Source organism: Bubalus bubalis, chromosome 4 (genome assembly GCF_019923935.1).
Source record: "Bubalus bubalis isolate 160015118507 breed Murrah chromosome 4, NDDB_SH_1, whole genome shotgun sequence".
In the NCBI taxonomy this organism is placed as follows: domain Eukaryota; kingdom Metazoa; phylum Chordata; class Mammalia; order Artiodactyla; family Bovidae; genus Bubalus; species Bubalus bubalis.
In genome coordinates, this window is record NC_059160.1 from 58,078,478 (window position 1) to 58,099,938 (window position 21,461).

The following is a 21,461-nucleotide window of genomic DNA, read 5'->3' on the forward strand; positions in this document are numbered from 1 at the left end:
AGATGGTGGCAATTTGATCTCTGGCTCCTCTGTCTTTTCTAAATCCAGCCTGAACATCTGGAATTATCAGTTCATGTATTGTTGAAGCCTAGCTTGGGGAATTTTGAGCATTACTTCACTAACGTGTAAGATGAGTGCAATTGTGCAGTAGTTTGAACATTTTTAGCATTGATTTTCTTTGGGATTGGAATGAAAACTGACCTTTTCCAGTCCTGTGGCCACTGATGAATTTTCCAAATTTGTTGACATATTGAGTGCAGCACTTTCACAGCATCATCTTTCAGGATTTGAAATAGTTCAGCTGAAATTCCATCACCTCCACTAGCTTTGTTTGTATTGATGCTTCCTTAGGCCCACTTGACTTCGCACTCCAGGATGTCTGGCTCTAGGGGAGTGATCATACCATCGTGGTTATCTGGGTCATTAAGATCTTTTTTTGTATAGTTTTTCTGTATATTCTTGCTACCACTTCTTAATATCTTCTCTTCTCTTAGGTCCATACCATTTCTGTCTTTTATTGTGCCCATCTTTGCATGACATGTTCCCTTGTTATCTCTAATTTTCTTGAACACATCTCTAGTCTTTCCCATTGTATTGTTTTCCTCTATTTCTTTGCATTGCTCACTTAGGAAGGCTTTCTTATCTCTCCTTGAGATTCTTTGGGACTCTGCATTCAATGGATATATCTTTCCTTTACTCTTTTGTCCTTTGCTAGGAGTGAGCATGTCCATGACTACAGATTTGGAAAGTATTTTAATTAACAAACACTTAAATAGTGCTTCATATGTGCCTTGGACATATAAGCTCACATCTTAATAAGGAAGTATCATTGCATCTTCATTTACAGAGAGGATACAAAACCTGTTTAAAAGTCCCACAGTTGGTGAAAGAGCTGGTTTCAGTGTCAAGAAAAGCCATGAGTTAAACCATTACCTTATGTTGTCTCTCAAATAGAAAGATGAACCAGCAGTATTCATAATCTGTCTACCCAGGCATTTTAATTTTGTTTCTACATTCCTTTAGTTACTTCTGTCTTTGGGTAGTTTGTTTTAAAGACACGTTGTTTTTCATTTGGTTATTTCATGTTGTCAGGATCATCATGACATGATGCAGCATCACACTGGGAATCTACAATATTCCAGACGTCATAGTAAGTGCTCTACACGCACTTTCCAATTTGACTTTCATAGCAATCCTGTCAGGTAAGGCTTATTTTCCCCATATTATTGACGAAGACAAAAGGAAATTATCTTTAAAAATTCTATTCTTATAGGTTTCTCATTCAAAAATAACTATGCAGCAGAGATTAACAGCAATTAGAAGCAACAAGGAAGCTTAGGATGGCCTGGCCTGATTTTACTGGTGAGCATGGAGAGAATGTTTGACGTTTTCAGTGTCATGCATCAGGGTTGGAACAGAGGGAAGACTAGAAGCACAGATCTATGAATTCTATTTGAACGCTCTAAGAACATCCCATGTCTCTCCTACCCATTCTTGCATAGTGTTTTAAATAAGAGCTTTTTGTTATTGTACCTTTCTTTTATCATTCATTTCCTCTAAGCAGTGTAAGTGACAGAATCAATGTTTCTGAGCTGATTGGTCCCTTAGCATCCTGCCTTGTGATGCATTTGACTATTTGTCTGCAAGAGCTTTCATGGTGCTGTTGATTCTCATGACTGCTTCCATCTCCATGGATCAGCCACGACATCAACATCCTTCTCTTGTGGGACCTGCGTTATATGCACAGGAAAGTTAACTTTGTGCTGAACGAATTGGATTTGGGAGAATATATCTGATCCCATTTTAAGTTAACAAGGACTTAAACAAAATAAAGAAAATACAGTGTGGTTGAGTAGAGATAATATCGGGGGGGAGGGGGGACATGGCTAAAATTTCATCAGATATAATTAAACAGAGAATTAGACTGTGGACATCTGACTGATTAGATTGAGAGTATATAAAATACCTTTTTAAAAATATTGTGTACATTGTCTATGAAAATAGCAGTGAACAGAAATGTAATAATAACAATAATAAATCTCATTTATATTAAGGGCTTTTGTTCTAGGCCTTGTGTTAAAATACTTTACATATATTATCTCTTTCCACCTTCGTAACCACCTTACCTATAATCACTACCCTGATGAGAAAAACAAGAGTTTATGTAACTTGCGGCTTATGTAACTTACAACCACTTACAGCTTGTAAATGACAGAGCTGGGAGCCATATTTTTTTTAATGGATACATTCATAGGCGTACCTCAGAGACATTGTGGGTTGGGTTCTAGATCACCACAATTAAGCAAGTCACACAATTTTTTGGTCTCCCAGTGTATATAAAAGTTATGCTTACACTACCCTTCGTCTATTAAGTGTGCAGTAGCATTCTGTCTAAAAATGTATATACCTTATTTTAAAAATAATTTATTGTTAAAAAATGCTGAACATAATCTGAGCCTTCAGGGAGGCATAATCTTTTTGCTGGTGGAGGATCTTGCTTCCATATTGATAGCTGCTGACTGATCAGGGTGGCTGTTACTGATGGTTGGAGTGGCTGTGACATTCTCTTAAGACAACAGTGAAGTCGCATGCACACTGTCACTTCGGTTGTGTTCAACTCTTTGTGACCCTATGGACTGTAGCCTGCCTGGCTCTTCTGTCCATAGGTTTCTCCAGGGAAGAATATTAGAATGAGTTGCCATTCCCACCTCCAGGGATTTTCCTGACTCAGGGATCAAACCTGAATCTCTTATCTCTCCAGCAGGTGAGTTGGCCACATTGATTAACTCTTCTTTTCATGAGTGATTTCTCTGTAGCATGCAATGCGCTTTGATAGCATTTTACCCAGCTTCCTTGGTCTCTCAGTTGATAAAGAATCTGCCTGCACTGCAGAAGACATGTGTTCAATCCCTGGGTCAGGAAGATCCCCTGGAGAAGGAAATGGCAACCCACCCCAGTATTCTTGCCCAGAAAATCCCATGGACAGAGGAGCCTGGTGGGATATAGTCCCTGGGGTCGCAAGAGTCAGACATGACTTAGCAACTAGATCACCAGAACTTCTTTCAAAATTGGAGTTAGTCTTCTCAAACCCTGCTGCTGCCTTATTAACTAAGTTTAGGTAATGGCCTAAATCCTTTCTTGTCATTTCAACAATCTTCGTGGCATCTTCACCAGGAGTAGATATCATCTCAAGAATCACTTTCTTTATACATTCGTAAGAAGCAACTCTTCATTCATTAAAACTTAATCATAAGATGGCAGCAGTTCAGTCACATCTTCAGGCTTCATTTCTATATCTGTTGCTATTTCTATCACATCTGCAGTGACTTCCACTACTGAAGTCTTGAGCCCCTAAAAGACATCCATGTGGGTTGAAATCAACTTCTTTCAATAGCTGCTAATGTTGATACTTTGACCTCTTCCCATGAATCATGAATGTTCTTAATGGCATCTAGAAGGATGAATTCTTTCCAGAAGGTTTTCAATTGACTCTACTCAGATCCATCAGAGGAATCATTATTTATGGCAGCTATAGCTTTATGAACTGTATTTCTTAAACAATAAGCCTTGAAAGTCAAAATTACTCCTTGATACATGGGTTACAGAATGGATATTGTTTTAGCAGGCATGAAAACAACATTAATCTTGTTATACATCTCCATCAGAGTTTTGGGTGACCAGGTACATTTTCAGTGAACAGTAATATTTTGAAAGGAATCTTTTTTCTAAGTAGTTCTCAACAGTGGGCTTAAAATAATCAGTAAACCATGTTGCAAATAGAAGTACTGTCATCCAGGCTTTCTTGTTACATTTGTAGAGCATAGACAGAGTAGATTTAGTATAATTCTTAAGGATCCTTGTAAATGAGTATTGACTTCAACTTAAAGTCACCTGCTGCCTTAGCCCCTAGCAAGCGGGTCATTTTGTCCTTTGAAGCTTTGAAACCAGGCATTGATTTCTCCTCTCTAGCTATGAAAGTCTAGATGGCATCTTCTTTCAATAGAAAGTTGCTTTTAAAATCTTTTGTTTGGTATAGTCATCTTTATTAATGATCTTAGCTAGAACTTCTGGATAATTTGCAGCAGCCTCTACATTAGCACTTCCTGTTTCACCTTGCACTATGATGTTACAAAGACAGTTGCTTTCCTTAACCCTCATGAGCCAACCTCTCATAATTTCAGATTTTTCTTCTGTGATTTCCTCACCCTCTCTCTATTTTCACAGAATTTAAGAGTTAGGACTTGGCTCTTTATTAGGCTTTGTCTTAAGGGAATGTTGTAGTTGGTTTTATCATCTCTCCAGACCAGTAAAACTTTCTTCATATTAGCAATAAAGCTGTTCAACAATCTTCTCATCCTGTTTGCAGCAAGAGGCCTAGCTTTCAGCTCATCTTGGCTTTCATCATGCCTTTCTCACTAAAATTAATCATTTCCAACTTTTGATTTAAAGTAAGCAATGTATGACTTTTCCTTTAACACTTAGAGGCCATTGTAAGGTCATTAATTGCCCTAATTTTAATATTGTTTTGTTTCCGGGAGTGGGGAAGCCCAAGGAGAGGGAAAGAGATGAGAAAATACCTGGTTGGTGGAGAAATCAGAACACATACATTTATTGATTATATTTGCTGTCTTATATGGGTGTGGCTTGTGGTGCCCCCAAACAATTACAATAGTAACATCAAAGATTACTGATCACAGGTCACCATAACAAATACAACAAAGATGCTTAAAATATTGTAAAAATTGCCAAAATGGGACACAAAGTCATGATGTGAGCAAATACTGCTGGAAAAATAATGCTGATAGACTTGCTCAATGCACGGCTGCCACAAAACTCCAACTTGCAAAAAATACAATATCTGTGAGGTGCAAGAAAGTGGAGCATAATAAAATGAGGTACATATATTTTTTCCCTCTAGAATATTAGCTCCATGAAGGAATTTTTTTATTGCTATTTTGTTCGCTGATGTGTCCTAGAGCCTAGAATAGTGCCTGGCATTGATTCACAGTTGAGAAGCCCTTAGAGTGGATACTATCACCCAACAGATCTTAACAGGACAAAGTCGTATTATTTTTGTTTGCTCTGTAGAGTCAAGAATGATGTGGTTGCCTTTTTTTTGTTTTGGTCAAAACTATTAAGTACTCTAACTGATAGCAACAACTTGAGGGAAGAGATAAACTTCTTAACTAGGATTAATTATCTGGAGAGACCCAAACAACTAGAGAGGCTGTAAGTATATCATCCTAAACCTGTGTTAATGAGGTGGACTGAGTGTCATTAGAAAGATGTCAGTGTGAGTGGAGGTCAGCTGCCATTACATAATGAAGGAAGCACGGCAGTGGCCAGATGTATTTGAAATGCACAATTTTCTAAAATGACAACCCAGCACAAATTGCTTTTATGGAGATAATAAGGATAATGGGAAAAGCATCTCTTTTACTCACTCTGTTTCCAGAATTTAAGATAATAATGATTGCACGTAAAGCATTTTGAAAGGCTACTTATTGCCATTCTGCCAAATGGGATTCCTCAACTCTCCAACTCCTGAGGCTCATCTAAATGGATACAGATCGTGGCCTGCAGTGGAAACTGTGATTGCATGTTTCATGAATCAGTACAGGCTCTTGGACCTTGACCTTCTATAGATAACTCTCTGGTATTTTTCCATTAAAACTATAGTTAGCATGAGAAGGAAAGGAACTGGCATAGTAATTAGTAAGAATTTGAGTCCACAGAGACAGCGAACACTATGGGTGGGATAGGCTAGGTATGATCTTTGGATAATGATAGGAGGATTGAATTTGGCTCTGAATACTTGAGATCAGATGACTTTACTACTTGATTGTAGAATTTCATGATTCCTATGGTAAAATAGCTTCAACATTCATATATAAATGCATCATTATTATCTTTTAGCATACAATTATAATTATAGTACTAACAAAAAAGCCACTGGCAATCTGAACTTTTTCTTTAGTTAAGAGAGGCTGCATGTCATAGTGATAAAGACATGGGTTTTGGGGATAGACAGACCTAAGTCCAAATCCAGCTCTGCAGTTGGCTTCCTATGTAAACTTCAGCAAATGACTTGATTAGTTCAGTTTCTTCAACTGCAACTTGAATGCTGTAAATCTAGTTCCAGGCACATACTGATGGTACATAGGTAAATATATATGTCACTTGAAGACTGTTTAAGGATTAGAGGAAAAATATATGTATACTCTGTAAGTAGTAAATACAACGCACGTGCACACACACACACACACACACACTACACTATTAGCCACTCAGTCATGTCCAGTTCTTTTGCAATCCCATGGACTGTAGCCCAGCAGGCTCCTCTGTCCATGGAATTCTGCAGGCAAGAAAACTGGAGTAGGTTACCAGTTCCTTCTCCAGGGAATCTCCCTGACCCAGGAATCTAACCTGGGTCTCCTGCATTGCAGGCGGATTCTTTGCCATCTGAGCCACCAGAGAAGTCCATGTATATACATATATATACATATATATTTGTTTTAGCTACTATGTAAAAGAAACATGAAGGGTAAAAATGTGTCAGTTCCATAAATAATAGTGTCAAATTTAAGACTCAAGAAAATTCTTGAAATTTTACATTTAAAAGATAGCATTGGATAAAGAACATTGACAAGCAAGTCATAAACAAATGTAAATGCATACTAATTTCTAAAAAATTTCTTGAACTTGACTGGGAGATGCAAAAAAATTTTTAAATACTATATTTTACTAAATATATGTGAAAATATAATTTGATAACATATTACAATAAAGACAATATGGAAAACGGCATTACAAATTGTGTTTTTATGGAAAGTAGGCAATATCTATTTGAAATAAAAATGAACGTATTCTTTTACATAGCAAACTTGCTTTATAGAGATCAGCTCTGTTAAGGCAAAGCATATGTTGGATCATAACTCATTAATAAATTTGAAAAGCTTGAAATCATAGATTATATTCTATGATAAAAATGAATTAAATTAAAAATCAACAAAATAAAAACCTCAGGAATATCACTAACTGGAAATCAAATAACACATTTCTAAATAACTGATTGAGAATGAATCACAAGAGAAAACAAAACATTTTAAACTGAGTTGAAATGAAAATATATCAAAATTTGTGCAACAGAGTTGTCAAATTTGTGTGAAATTTATAACATGGAACATTTATATTAAAAGAGATTAAAAAAGGTCTCAAAAAAAATCCAAACTTTAACTATATGGAATTAGAAACACACACACACACACACACACACACACACACACACACACATGCAATAACCCAAAGTAAGCAGAAGAAAGGAAATAATAGAGATAAATCCACAATAATGAAACACGTGCTTGCTTAGGGGCTCAGTTGTATCCAACTCTTTGTGACTCCATGAACTGGGACCCACCAGTGAGCCTGCCAGGCTCCTCTGTCTGTGGATTTTTCCAGACAAGAATATTCAGTGAGTATCCATTACCTTCTCCAGGGGATCCTCTTGACCCAGGGATCAAACCCAGGTCTCCTGCAATGCAGGTGGATTGTTTACCATCTGAGCCACCAGGGAAGTCTGAAAATAACAAAATAGAATGAGATAAACAGAAAAAATAAGTGAAACCAAAAGTTGATTCTTTGAAAAAAATCAATATAATTGATAAAACTTAAGCTAGACTAATCCAGAAAAAAAGAGAGGACAGAAATTACCAACCTTAAGAATTAAAACAGGGACATCATTGCAGATTCTATAAACATTAAAGAACAACAAATGACAAATATGGCAATAAATTTGACAACTTACACAAAAAGGATAATCTTGAAAAAGACAAACCACCAAGCATGCCTGAGGAGAAAAACAGGAAATCTGAATAACTCGGTATCTATTAGATTAAAGAAATGACATTTGTATTTTAAAACTTCCCTGAAGTTAAACTCCAGCCCTAGTGGTTTCACTGATGAATTCTGTCAAGCATTCAAGGAATAAATACTACCAATTTTGCAAACTCTTATAGAAGAGGTGGGAACAGATTTCAATTCACTTCATGAAGCCAGTATATTAAAACTAGACAAAGAAGGCATCACAAGAGAAGAAACTAGAGACCGAGATAATCAAATCCAGCACTACATAAATTATATAAAATAATGTATCACGATCAACTGAGATTTATTCCAAAAAAATTCAACAGTTAAATATTTGGAAACCAATCAATATAATTCACTATGAAAGTGAAAGTCGCTCAGTCATGTCTGACTCTGCTACCCTATGGACTATACAGTCCATGGAATTCTCCAGGCCAGAATACTGGAATGGATAGCCTTTCTCCAGCAGATCTTCCCGACCCAGGAATCAAACCAGCGTCTCCTGCATTGCAGGCAGATTCTTTACCAACTGATGGACCAGGGTATAATTCACTATACTAACAGATTAACATTTTGTTAATGCTTTAATTTCAATAGAGTAGGAAAAGGCATTTGATAAAAATCAATACCCATTCATGGCTTTTTAAAAAAAAAATTGTAGAAAACAAGGAATTGTGAGAAACTTTTTCAACATAATAAAAAATATCTGTGAAGAAAAGAAACCTGCAGGCATCATACTAATGGTGAAATTCTAAACGCTTTCCACTTAAGATGAGATATAAAGCTAGGATGCCCATAGTCAATATTTCTATTGGAAAAAGTACTAATCAGTCCTAATAAGTCCAGTAAAGCCAGAAAAAAATGCACACAGATTGGAAAGGAAAAAGTAACACTGTCTTGTTTATACAATCATGAATTTATATATGAAAAATCCTCAGAAATCTACAAAAAGAAAATCTAATTGAATTTAGCATGGTTGTAGGACTCAATATTCAAAAACCAATTGTATTTTTACATACAAGCAGCAAGTGTTTAGAAATTGAAATTTAAACATATTTGCAAGAACGTACAGAGAAGGCAATGGCGACCCATTCCAGTACTCTTGCCTGGAAAATCCCATGGATGGAGGAGCCTGGTGGGCTTCAGTCCCTGGGGTTGCTATGAGTCCGACACGACTGAGCGACTTCACTTTCACTTTTCACTTTCATGCATTGGAGAAGGAAATGGCAACCCACTGCAGTGTTCTTGCCTGAAGAATCCCAGGGAAGGGGGAGCCTGGTGGTCTGCCGTCTATAGGGTCGCACAGAGTCGGACACGACTGAAGCGACTTAGCAGCAGCAGCAGCAGCAAGAACGTAAACAGCATAAAATTCTCAAATACATTTAACAAAACATACAGTGGAAGTGAGAAATAGATTTAAGGGCCTAGATCTGATAGATAGAGTGCCTGATAAACTATGGAATGAGGTTCGTGACATTGTACAGGAGACAGGGATCAAGACCATCCCCATGGAAAAGAAATGCAAAAAAGCAAAATGGCTGTCTGGGGAGGCCTTACAAATAGCTGTGAAAAGAAGAGAAGTGAAAAGCAAAGGAGAAAAGGAAAGATATAAACATCTTAATGCAGAGTTCCAAAGAATAGCAAGAAGAGATAAGAAAGCCTTCTTCAGCGATCAATGTAAAGAAATAGAGGAAAACAACAGAATGGGAAAGACTAGAGATCTCTTCAAGAAAATTAGAGATACCAAAGGAACATTTCATGCAAAGATGGGCTCGATAAAGGACAGAAATGGTATGGACCTAACAGAAGCAGAAGATATTAAGAAGAGATGGCAAAAATTCACAGAACTGTACAAAAAAGATCTTCACGACCCAGATAATCACGACGGTGTGATCACTGACCTAGAGCCAGACATCCTGGAATGTGAAGTCAAGTGGGCCTTAGAAAGCATCACTACGAACAAAGCTAGTGGAGGTGATGGAATTCCAGTTGAGCTATTCCAAATCCTAAAAGATGATGCTGTGAAAGTGCTGCACTCAATATGCCAGCAAATTTGAAAAACTCAGCAGTGGCCACAGGACTGGAAAAGGTCAGTTTTCATTCCAATCCCTAAGAAAGGCAATGCCAAAGAATGCTCAAACTACCACACAATTGCACTCATCTCACACGCTAGTAAAGTAATGCTTAAAATTCTCCAAGCCAGGCTTCAGCAATATGTGAACCATGAACTTCCTGATGTTCAAGCTGGTTTTAGAAAAGGCAGAGGAACGAGAGATCAAATTGCCAACATCTGCTGGATCACCAAAAAAGCAAGAGAGTTCCAGAAAAATACCTATTTCTGCTTTATTGACTATGCCAAAGCCTTTGACTGTGTGGATCACAATAAACTGTGGGAAATTCTGAAAGAGATGGGAATACCAGACCACCTGACCTGCCTCTTGAGAAATTGTATGCAGGTCAGGAAGCAAGAGTTAGAACTGGACATGGAACAACAGACTGGTTCCAAATAGGAAAAGGAGTACGTCAAGGCTGTATATTGTCACTCTGCTTATTTAACTTACATGCAGAGTACATCATGAGAAACGCTGGGCTGGAAGAAACACAAGCTGGAATCAAGATTGCCAGGAGAAATATCAATAACCTGAGATATGCAGATGACACCACCCTTATGGCAGAAAGTGAAGAGGAACTAAAAAGCCTCTTGATGAAGGTGAAAGTGGAGAGTGAAAAAATTGGCTTAAAGCTCAACATTCAGAAAACGAAGATCATGGAATCCGGTCCCATCACTTCATGGGAAATAGATGGGGAAACAGTGGAAACAGTGTCAGACTTTATTTTTGGGGCTCCAAAATCACTGCAGATGGTGACTGCAGCCATGAAATTAAAAGACGCTTACTCCTTGGAAGGAAAGTTATGACCAACCTAGATAGCATATTGAAAAGCAGAGACATTACTTTGCCAACAATGGTCCATCTAGTCAAGGCTATGGTTTTTCCAGTAGTCATGTATGGATGTGAGAGTTGGACTATAAAGAAAGCTGAGCACCAAAGAATTGATACTTTTGAACTGTGGTGTTGGAGAAGACTCTTGAGAGTCCCTTGGACTGCAAGGAGAGTCAACCAGTCCATTCTAAAGGAGATCAGTCCTGGGTGTTCTTTGGAAGGAATGATGCTAAAGCTGAAACTCCAGTACTTTGGCCACCTCATGGGAAGAGTTGACTCATTGGAAAAGACTCTGATGCTGGGAGGGATTGGGGGCAGGAGGAGAATGGGACAACAGAGGACGAGATGACTGGATGGCATCACCGACTCAATGGACGTGAGTTTAAGTGAACTCTGGGAGTCGGTGATGGACAGGGAGGCCTGGCATGCTGCAATTCATGGGGTTGCAAAGAGTTGGACACAACTGAGTGACTGAACTGAACTGAACTCAAGCTACTGGAGGGCAGGGAAGAATTATATTCATCTTTGAATCTCTCAGACTATTCATTTTCCAGTTGTGTTTTGAATACCTACTTAGTGCTAGTCCATGGCCATGCAGTGGACATATTTTCCATCACATACTAGAGCGGCAATGTTTCTTAATTGCCAAATTGAATTCAGGTATTCAGGTTATCTCACGGTGGCAGGAAAAAGAAGGCATTAAATGAATATACTGCTTCCCCTTCTAACAAATATTAAAAACAGCTGAATTGTCATATCTATCCACATATCACCTTATTTAAAGTAGAATTTGGCTCTGCAATTTGAGTGTGAAAGGGGGATTTGAGAAATGAAAAATTATATAGACTTCCAATTTAAATTGTTATGAAAAGAAGCCATATGTTCAATATCTGGTATTCCCTATTTGTTCCCATATTCATACAATTATAATTTAAGATCACAAATCACAAACCTAGTAAGAATGAAGACCACCTAATTGCATTAGAACTCATGTTATTGTAAAACTGAACTATATAAATCTATCATTATCTCAGTAGGAAAGGTTTAATCCTTATAAGCCAATATGCCAGAATTAAGTTTAACTCTTTAGATGGAACATTAATGCTTTCAAATTACACAGGCCAGGTGTCCCCAAAGAGACCCGGATCACATTCACAGCCAGTGCACTTCTAACACTAGTTTCATAAATAGCACGTGGTCATAGGTGAAAAACCAGCAACACCAACACCCCACAAATCAACACTGGCATAGAGCTTAATACTTTGGCCACCCGAGGCTAAGGGTCGACTCATTGGAAAAGACTCTGATGCTGGGAAAGATTGAAGGAAAAACGAGAAGAGGGTGGCAGAGGATGAGATGGTTAGATGGCATCACTGGCTCAATGGACGTGAGTTTGAGCAAACTCTGGGAGATACTGAAGGACAGGAAAGACTGGCATGTTGGAGTCCATGGGGTCGCAAAGAGTCAGACATGACTTAGTGACTCAACACAACAATAAAAACAACAAAGAAGTTAAAATATGAGCTTCAGAGCCTGTCTAGATTTATAATTCAAGCCCCATCATTTACCATCTCTGTGCCCTAGGGTAAACTGCTTAATTTCTTTGTGTCTCAGTTTCCACATATGTAAATTAAGAACAGTAAAAGCTTCCATCTCATAGGGTTGTTATGAGGGCTAATGGATTATATTAACTCATTATGAATTATCTGAAGAAGCTCCTGGTCCTTGAGAAGTATTTGGTAAAGAACAGAAAATACAAGTATGCCTGGTAAACCAGCCATGCTGGCTTTACATTTCTGTAAGGAACATCTCCAAAAGGTGGGCAAGTGGGAGGGGCATAGGGAGATTATCTCAGACCCAACTTAACTTTTGCCCCACTCTGTCTTGAGATTCAGTATTTTTACTTTCCTGCTTATAATCAGGGGTGCCTATACCAGAAACCCCAGCTAAAGACACTTCTAAATGGAAATATTCACAAGAAGAGACTGTAAACAAGCCTACCTCATGCCAAATTTCTTCATTCTAGGATTCTGGGGCTGGGACTTTGTCACAAATTTGAGCAATGGTGTTATAAAACAGACTGACAAGGCTGTGAATTGCAACAGTACATCAAGCTGGAGTCCTAAACTGTTATACTTTTTTTTTGCTTTGAATTTTTATCCCATATGCTTACCATTTCTGCAGACATACGTTCATGCATTAAAATTTTTATTTTCCAGGGAAAAAGGTACTGGGGTTTAAATCAGTGAGGATTTTGCCAAGTCTTACGGCAAGAGAGTTATGACATTTGGAAATTCTATGGGGTCGCACAGAGTCGGACACGACTGAAGAGACTTAGCAGCAGCAGCAGCAGCAGAGAGAGAGCTATGGGACGAAAATCTATGTCCCTGTTCCATTTCCTTTCCGAAATCTTCATGCCCTAGTGTTATTTAAGCCTGTTTCACTTTTTCCATTATGTCATGAGTCTTCTGAGGTAGGAACCATCTTGCTTATCTTTGAACAATAATTGGTAACAACAATAATGATGACAGGCAGTATTTACCACATGGCAGAGAGTGTGCTGTGTGCTTTACACGAGTCAGTTTAATCCTCACAATCATTCTAGCTATTGCTTTTATTCCAGCTTAACAAATGGGGAAACTGAGGCTTGGAAAGGAAAATTAATAAACTCAAGGTCACATGGTTAAGTGGCACAGTCAGGTTTGGGACTGAGGTTTGTCCAGGTTCAGAATGTATTCCCTTGATTGATACCCTATGATTCTCATGTGGAATATAGCTTAATGCTGGGAACCTACTGCTGCTGTTGCTGCTGCTAAGTCGCTTCAGTCATGTCTGACTCTGTGCGATCCCTGAGACGGCAGCCAACCAGGCTCCCCCGTCCCTGGGATTCTCCAGGCAAGAACACTGGAGTGGGTTGCCATTTCCTTCTCCAATGCATGAAAGTGAAAAGTGAAAGTGAAGTCGCTTAGTCGTGTCCGACTCTTAGCGACCCCAGGAACTGCAGCCTACCAGGCTCCGCCGTCCATGGGATTTTCCAGGCAAGAGTACTGGAGTGGGGTGCCATTGCCTTCTCCATGGGAGCCCACTAGGAGTTTTAAAAAAACAAACGTTTCCTCCTTGGAGGCAGCTGGATGGAAAGAGTGAAACTAAGAGAAGCCTGTGGTGGCAGCTCGTTGTTATTCAACAAGTCAGTCGTGTCTGACTCTTTGTGATCTCAAGGACTGCAGCATACCATCTCTCACTGTTTGCTCAAACTCATGTCCACTGAGTTTGTTTGTGATCCACACAGTCAAAGGCTATAGTGTAGCCAATAAAGCAGAAGTAGATATTTTTCTGGAATTCCCTTGCTCTTTCTATGATCCAGTGGTTGCTGGCAATTTGATCTTTGGTTCCTTTGCCTTTTCTAAGCCCAGATTGTACATCTGGAAGTTCTTGGTTAACATACTGCTGAAGCCTAGCTTGAAGGATTTTGAGCATTACCTTGTTAGCATGTGAAATGAGCGCAACTGTACAGTAGTTTGAGCATTCTTTGGCATTGCCTTTCTTTGAGATTGGAATGAAAACTCACTTTTTCCAGTCCTATGGCCACTGCTGAGTTTTCCAAATTTGCTGGCTTATTGAGTGCAGCACTTTAACATCATCATCGTTTAGGATTTGAAACAGCTCAGCTGAAATTTCATCACCTCCACTAGCTTTGTTCATAGTATTGCTTCATAAAGCCACTTGACTTCACACTCCAGGATGTCTGGCTCTAGGGGAGTGACCACACCATCACTTTTATCTGGGTCATTAAGACTTTTTTTGTATAGTTTTTCTGTGTATTCTTGCCACCTGTTATTAATCTCTTCTGCTTCTGTTACTGTTAAGTCACTTCAGTCGTGTCCAACTCTGTGTGACCCCACGGACGGCAGCCCACCAGGCTCCCCCGTCCCTGGGATTCTCTAGGCAAGAACACTGGAGTGGGTTGCCATTTCCTTCTCCAATGCATGAAAGTGAAAAGTGAAAGTGAAGTCGCTCAGTCATGTCCGACTCTTAGCGACTCCATGGACTGAAGCCTACCAGGCTCCTCCATCCATGGAATTTTCCAGGCAAGAGTACTGGAGTGGGGTGCCATCACCTTCTCCACTGCTTCTGTTAGGTCTACCCTTAATTTACTTGCTATTCAGGAGACCTGGGCTTGATCCCTGTGTTGGGAAGATCCCCTGGAAAAGGGAATGGCTACCCATTCCAGTATTCTTGCTTGGAGGATCCCGTGGACAGAGGAGCATGGAGGGCTACAGTCCATAGGGTCCCAAAGAGTTGGACACGACTGAAGTGGCTTAGCATGTACACATTCCTTTATAGAATTTCAGTTATTAAAATTTGCTAGTTTTTAATGTTTAAAAAGCATTTTGGAATATGAGTTGAACCTGTATCTCCTGCATTGGCAGGCAGATTCTTTACTGACTGAGTCACCAGGGAAGTCCCCATAGATATTATTATATTTATAGATAATTAACTGTGTGCCAGGCATTGTTGTTTTTTAGTTGCTCAGTTATGTCTGACTCTTTTGCGATCCCATAGACTGTAGCCCATAGGCTCCTCTGTCCATGGGATTTCCCAGGAATTTTCCAGAATACTGGAGTGGGTTGCCATTTCCTCCTCCAGGGGAGATAGAACTGGTGTCTCCACATCTCCTGCATTGCAGTCAGTTTCTTTACTGCTGAACCACCAGGGAAGCCCATTTTAGAATAATTGGACAACAAAAAGTTTATTGTATCATGATTACAGTTTGTGGAGAAAGCTTTGGAAGCCACATTTGGCTGGTTTACTGACCTCGTGATGCTGTTCTCTGAGGTATTTCTGATGTCCTGGAAGGGCCCTGGAGATGTGGTTGGGAGGACGTGAGTTGGGTCCTGAATACACTACTTACTTTCCATGGTCCTCAGGCAAGGGATTCAACTCTTTGATGTTAATTTCTTGATCTGTGTCATCAAGGTAAATATCTTATAAAAGTGAGGATCATACAAATTGGTATATATGAAAGCATTGTAAGTTATAAGGCATTTTATCCATGTAAGCCATAATGCAGTTCTTCCCCCAGGCTGCTAAGGCTTTGGGAACTATGCAGAGTCTTATCTTTGATGAGCCAGAGAGAGTAGATCAGCCAGAGCCATGCAAGACAGGTTGCAGAGATGCACATGAAGAATAAGGAGGAGGAATATTGCCAAGGAATGACTCAAAATGCAGCTTGATCACTCCTTTGATCATGCATGCTGCCCCTTTTCTGATTGGGGTGACAACTGACAGTTTGATGAGGAAGACAGGAAGGGAAGAGCTGGAGCCACCTGGAAGAATGAAGATGTGGCTGAAAGCAGCCAGTGGGGTGCAGGTCTGGGAATGGAGGATGTGGATGTTTGAAGGATCCTTAAAAGACTGGAAACACACAAGAAGATGTGTGTAAAAATTCAAAATTTTTTTGAATATGATTCATAGTTTAGTTGAACTTTAGCTTTACTGCCTGTTATGGACTGAATGTTCATATATCCCCCAAATTTTTATTTTGAGCTTCTAAGGTGATGTTAGTGGTAAGGAAACTGCCTGCCAATGTAGAAGACATCAGAGATGCAGATTCCATCCCTGGGTTGGAAAGATCCCCTGGAGGAGGGCATAGCAATCCACTCCAGTATTCTTGCCTGGAAAAATCCCATTGACATAGGAGACCGACGGGCTACAGTCCATAGGGTCATAAAGAATCAGACATGACTGAGGCAACTTAACATACATGCAACCTCCAGTATAAAGAGTATTTGGAAATGAAGACTTTGGGAGGCAGTTGGGGTTAGATGAGGTCATGGGGGTAAGACCTTTATTGTAGGATTAGTGCCCTTATAAAGAAAAGACATTCAAGAGCTTGATCTTTCTCTCCCATATGCACTCACTGGGGTAAAGCCATGTGAACACACCACCAAGATGATTGTCTGAAAGTCTAGAGGAAGGCCCTCACCAGACTCTGATGTACTGGCACTCGAATCTCAGACTTCTGGCTTAAAAATCTGTAAGAGAATTAATTTGTATTGCTTAAGCTTCCTCAGTTTATGGTATTTTGTTATGGTGGTCCCAGTAGATTAAGTCACTGTCAAAAAAGTCAGGTAAAATTGGGAAGATTTGTATCAAATGATACAGTATACAGTGGAAGACTTGTATCAAAATGACAAAAGTGAATTTACCTCTTTTGTACTTAGAATTATCTCTTATTATTCTCCACTGTTCAGTCTCTTTCTCTGTCTTCTCCACTGCAACTATAATTTATTTGGTATGGTTCAGACTTTCTAATTTTGGATTGTTAGTAAGAAAGGGTATTGGAGAAGGAAATGGCAACCTACTCCAGTGTTCTTGCCTAGAGAATCCCAGGGACGGGGGAGCCTGGTGGGCTGCCATCTATGGGGTCACACAGAGTCGGACACAACTGAAGCTACTTAGCAGCAGCAGCAGTAAGAAAGGGTATCTTTTTTTTTTAACACTTTCTTTTTCAAAATTTTTAATTAGAGGATAATTACTTTACAATCTTGTGGTGGTTTCTGCTTTACATCAACATGAATTGGCCATGGATATATATATGTTCCCTTCCTCATGAACCCCACTCCCTCCCCCCTTCCCCTCCCACACTTCTGGGTTTTCATAGAACCCCGGCTTTGGGTTCCCTGTGTCATACAGCAAGCTCCCACTGGCTATCTATTTTATATATGGTGATGTATATGTTTCAATGCTATTCTCTCAAATCATCCCACCCTCTCCTTCCTCTTCATGTCCAAATTCTGTTCTTTATGTCTGTCTCCTTTGCTGTCTTGCAAGTAGGATCATTAGTACTATCTTTCTAGATTCCATTTACATGCATTAATATGAAATATTTGTCTTTCTCTAAGAAAGAGTATTTTTAGCCACTAGAATCACAATCTAAATACCTAAACCATCCCCACAACCCACACAAAAGAAGCTTTGCTAAAGAGGATAATTCACTTTCCTACCAACTGGAAACTCACTAGCCTACCTATAAAGGGTTAGGTGTTGAAAAGATGACTTTCATTTTAAGATCAACTAGATGAACTAACTAACTAAAGGCCATTTCACATTTGGAATGAATAATGAAAAAAGCTTCTCCTACCTTGAAACCAGAGTTTATCTCTCAACTGAAGAAAAAGAATTGGTGATTTACATGTGCTCCAACAAACTCACAATTAACCTTGGAGAGACACGTGTACCCCAATGTTCATCGCAGCACTGTTTATAATAGCCAGGACATGGAAGCAACCTAGATGTCCATCAGCAGATGAATGGATAAGAAAGCTGTGGTACATATACACAATGGAGTATTACTCAGCCATTAAAAAGAATACATTTGAATCAGTTCTAATGAGGTGGATGAAACTGGGGCCTATTATACAGAGTGAAGTAAGCCAGAAAGAAAAACACCAATACAGTATACTAACGCATATATATGGAATTTAGAAAGATGGTAACAATAACCCTGTGTACGAGACAGCAAAAGAGACACTGATGTATAGAACAGTCTTATGGACTCTGTGGGAGAGGGAGAGGGTGGGAAGATTTGGGAGAATGGCATTGAAACATGTAAAATATCATGTATGAAACGAGTTGCCAGTCCAGGTTCGATGCATGATACTGGATGCTTGGGGCTGGTGCACTGGGACGACCCAGAGGGATGGTATGGGGAGGAAGGAGGAAGGAGGGTTCAGAATGGGGAACACATGTATACCTGTGGCGGATTCATTTTGATGTTTGGCAAAACTAATACAATTATGCAAAGTTTAAAAATAAAATAAAATTTAAAAAAAAAGTTGCAAATTTTCAAAAGGACATGACAAAATGCTGGTAGGACTAGTGTACAATAAAGCAAAGATGGTAATGAAAAAGCATTTCACTGTCAGATCATAAATTCTGTTCTCTGCATCGTTCTTCCAACAAATTAGAAAAAATAAATAAAGTGACTGAATGTCAGACTCTCAGGAGTGAGGAAAAAAAGAAGGCTACACACTAAAATGTCCAATACCTGTACCATGATAAGTTACTTCTGGCAGGTTGACATCACTGATTGATCATGGCTTCAGCATCACCTCCTTTCTTGCCTGGAAACTTAACCTTCAGATTTGGTAGCAATGAAGATTGACTTTGTGCTTCCCAGAGCACAGCCAGAGTAATTCAAAGAGGAGAATTGCAGATCTTATCCCACTGTGCTAGGAAAGAAACTGATTTAGAAACCTCTTTGCAGAGAGCAGTTTTAACCAGATTATGGTCCAAAATTGGACTCTCTTTTTGAGACAGGATGAAATTTGATCCCTTTGTCAATGACAATAGAAGCTTCATTGCCCACATGATAGAAGCTTGTGTGTGGTAGGTGATTCCTCACAATTTCTCAGCAGTTATAAAGCAAACAAAATCAACTCTAGGTAATGTGATTGTGGGGAAACTCAAGACTGCACAGTGCATGCCTCTGCCGTCAGCAGAGAGCCTGGCTTGACCATTATAGACACACGCTTCTCCAGTGCCTCTGATAAGAGGGCTTTCTGCATAGTGCAGGTCAAGGTCCCCTCTTGCAGTCAAGCTTATAGAAAGCCTCCAGAGGCCATCTAATTGACCACACTGACACTCAGTGGGGCCATCCATTTATCTTGCTGCACTTTAAGCCCAATTTCTCTTTGTGCATCCTAACCATGGAAGACAAGTCACTGTTTTCTGTATTATAAATCTTGACCAAAGGCGATTCCGAAAGTAGCTTTCATTGCTTTTTCTTCTTCTTCAGGGTGAGTAATCCTAAATTCTGTAAGCTTTCTCACAATCCTTGCTTTTGATCTCATAATTCATTCTATAATAAGCTGTGCCTTTCCAAGATCTTTCTAGAGTTTTGGTTGGGCCAAACCAAAGACAACCATTGATGAATGTGTCTTAACAATGAATAGAAGTGCTGTTTGCCCAGAAGGCTATCTATCTAATGGACTGTTTAGGCCTGGAGCTTCTTAAATCACTAAAGTTGTTTGTTATTCCTGTCTTCAAAAGCTGAAACACAAAGGTGATTGGAGAGGAAAGAGAAGTGTTGTTCACAAGGACTTATGTTACAGAGTAGTTTCAGGGGTTAACTGGTTGACAGCATGGAGTAGGAGGTGACAACATGGTCCAATGCAAAGAACACTGTACTGAGAGTCCTCAGGCAGATGTAGCATTTCCCCCACCCTTGCCACTCAGCAACTGGATGATTTGGGGCATGTGTCTAAGTTTTAGATTTCTTATCTGCATCAAAGAGATGCTTGGGAAGTGATATTTACGATCTTATTCATGTCTGAAGTTTGGAATTCCGTAACTTCATATTTAGCAGGGCTCTAAGAGGATACAATACAAGTTGTAGCTCCAAGGTGAAGAGGGTTGATTAAGACCACAGTGGAGGGAGCTCTGTAGGGCTAGGGGGCAGGGGACTGTGAGGACAGCTATGAATATCTGGACATAGAGTATAGTCTCGAATGCTTGGAAATTCGGAAGATGGTGTGAGAGTGGGCTCCCATTTTGTTCAGGGCCTCAGCCACTGTAGAAGACGATGTTTGAACTCTTCTGTACTTCCCTACATAAGCTCAGCTGTGCCAAAATAAACCTCAATGATACTGGGGACATTTAGTGTTTACTTCATATATACTTTTGAGGAAAATCTAATTTGTTGAAGGCAAAATCATCTCCTTCTCTAGAGTTGCCAAGATGATAAATATCCTGGCAGAAATGTTGATGACTCTTTATCAAGTTCTATAGTAAACCCAAGAAACAACTAGGATTTATCTTTCCTTTAATTTCAAAACACATAAGTCCAAAGAGCTCAGCGACCATAGAAGTTTTGGCTTTATCCAGGGCTTTTGTCAGTGGTATTAAGAAATAGTAGATGAGCCTCAAATGAAATGACCAAGAAAACATCCTTGAACCTTAACAGCCAGTGGGTTTGGATTTCTAAAATAGTTGAAATCAATATAGTATAGTGGTTATTTCAAGATCTTTCTGTGTTGTTGGGTGTTGTCATTATAGACATGCCTGAACCGGCTAAGTCTGCTCCTGCCCCTAAAAAGGGCTCTAAAAGAGCTGTGACCAAGGCCCAGAAGAAGGACGGCAAGAAGCGCAAGCACAGCCGCAAGGAGAGCTACTCTGTGTACGTGTACAAGGTGCTGAAGCAAGTCCATCCGGACACCAGCATCTCCTCCAAGGCCTTGGGAATCATGAACTCCTTCCTCAATGACATTTTCGAGAGCATCACTGGCAAGACATCACGCCTGGCGCATTACAACAAGCGCTCGACTATCACATCCAGGGAGATCCAGACCGCCGTGCGCTTGCTGCTACCTGGGGAGCTGGCCAAGCACGCCCGAGTCCGAGGGCACTAAGGCTGTCACAAGTATACCAGCTCCAAGTAAATATAATACGCCTAGCCGCTGTTAACAGAGAAGGCAATGGCACCCCACTCCAGTACTCTTGCCTGGAAAATCCCATGGACGGAGGGCTTGGTGGGCTGCAGTCCGTGGGGTCGCTAAGAGTTGGACATGACTGAGCGACTTCACTTTTACTTTTTTACTTTCACTTTTTATAGTGGTTATGAGTATATATTCTGCACTCAGCCAAATCTGGGTT

At 39.7% G+C, this 21,461-nt stretch overlaps 1 protein-coding gene across 1 annotated transcript; it reads left to right on the forward strand.

Annotated features, from left to right (window-relative positions):
- The first annotated feature begins 1,074 nt into the window (after nt 1-1,074).
- LOC123333078 (histone H2B type 1-K-like) lies at nt 1,075-21,219 on the forward strand. The gene is made up of 2 exons (XM_044940635.1): nt 1,075-1,362; nt 20,865-21,219. The coding sequence occupies exons 1-2, from the start codon at nt 1,341-1,343 to the stop codon at nt 21,215-21,217; spliced, it is 375 nt and encodes a 124-aa protein (XP_044796570.1). The 5' UTR covers nt 1,075-1,340; the 3' UTR covers nt 21,218-21,219.
- Nucleotides 21,220-21,461: the final 242 nt, after the last annotated feature.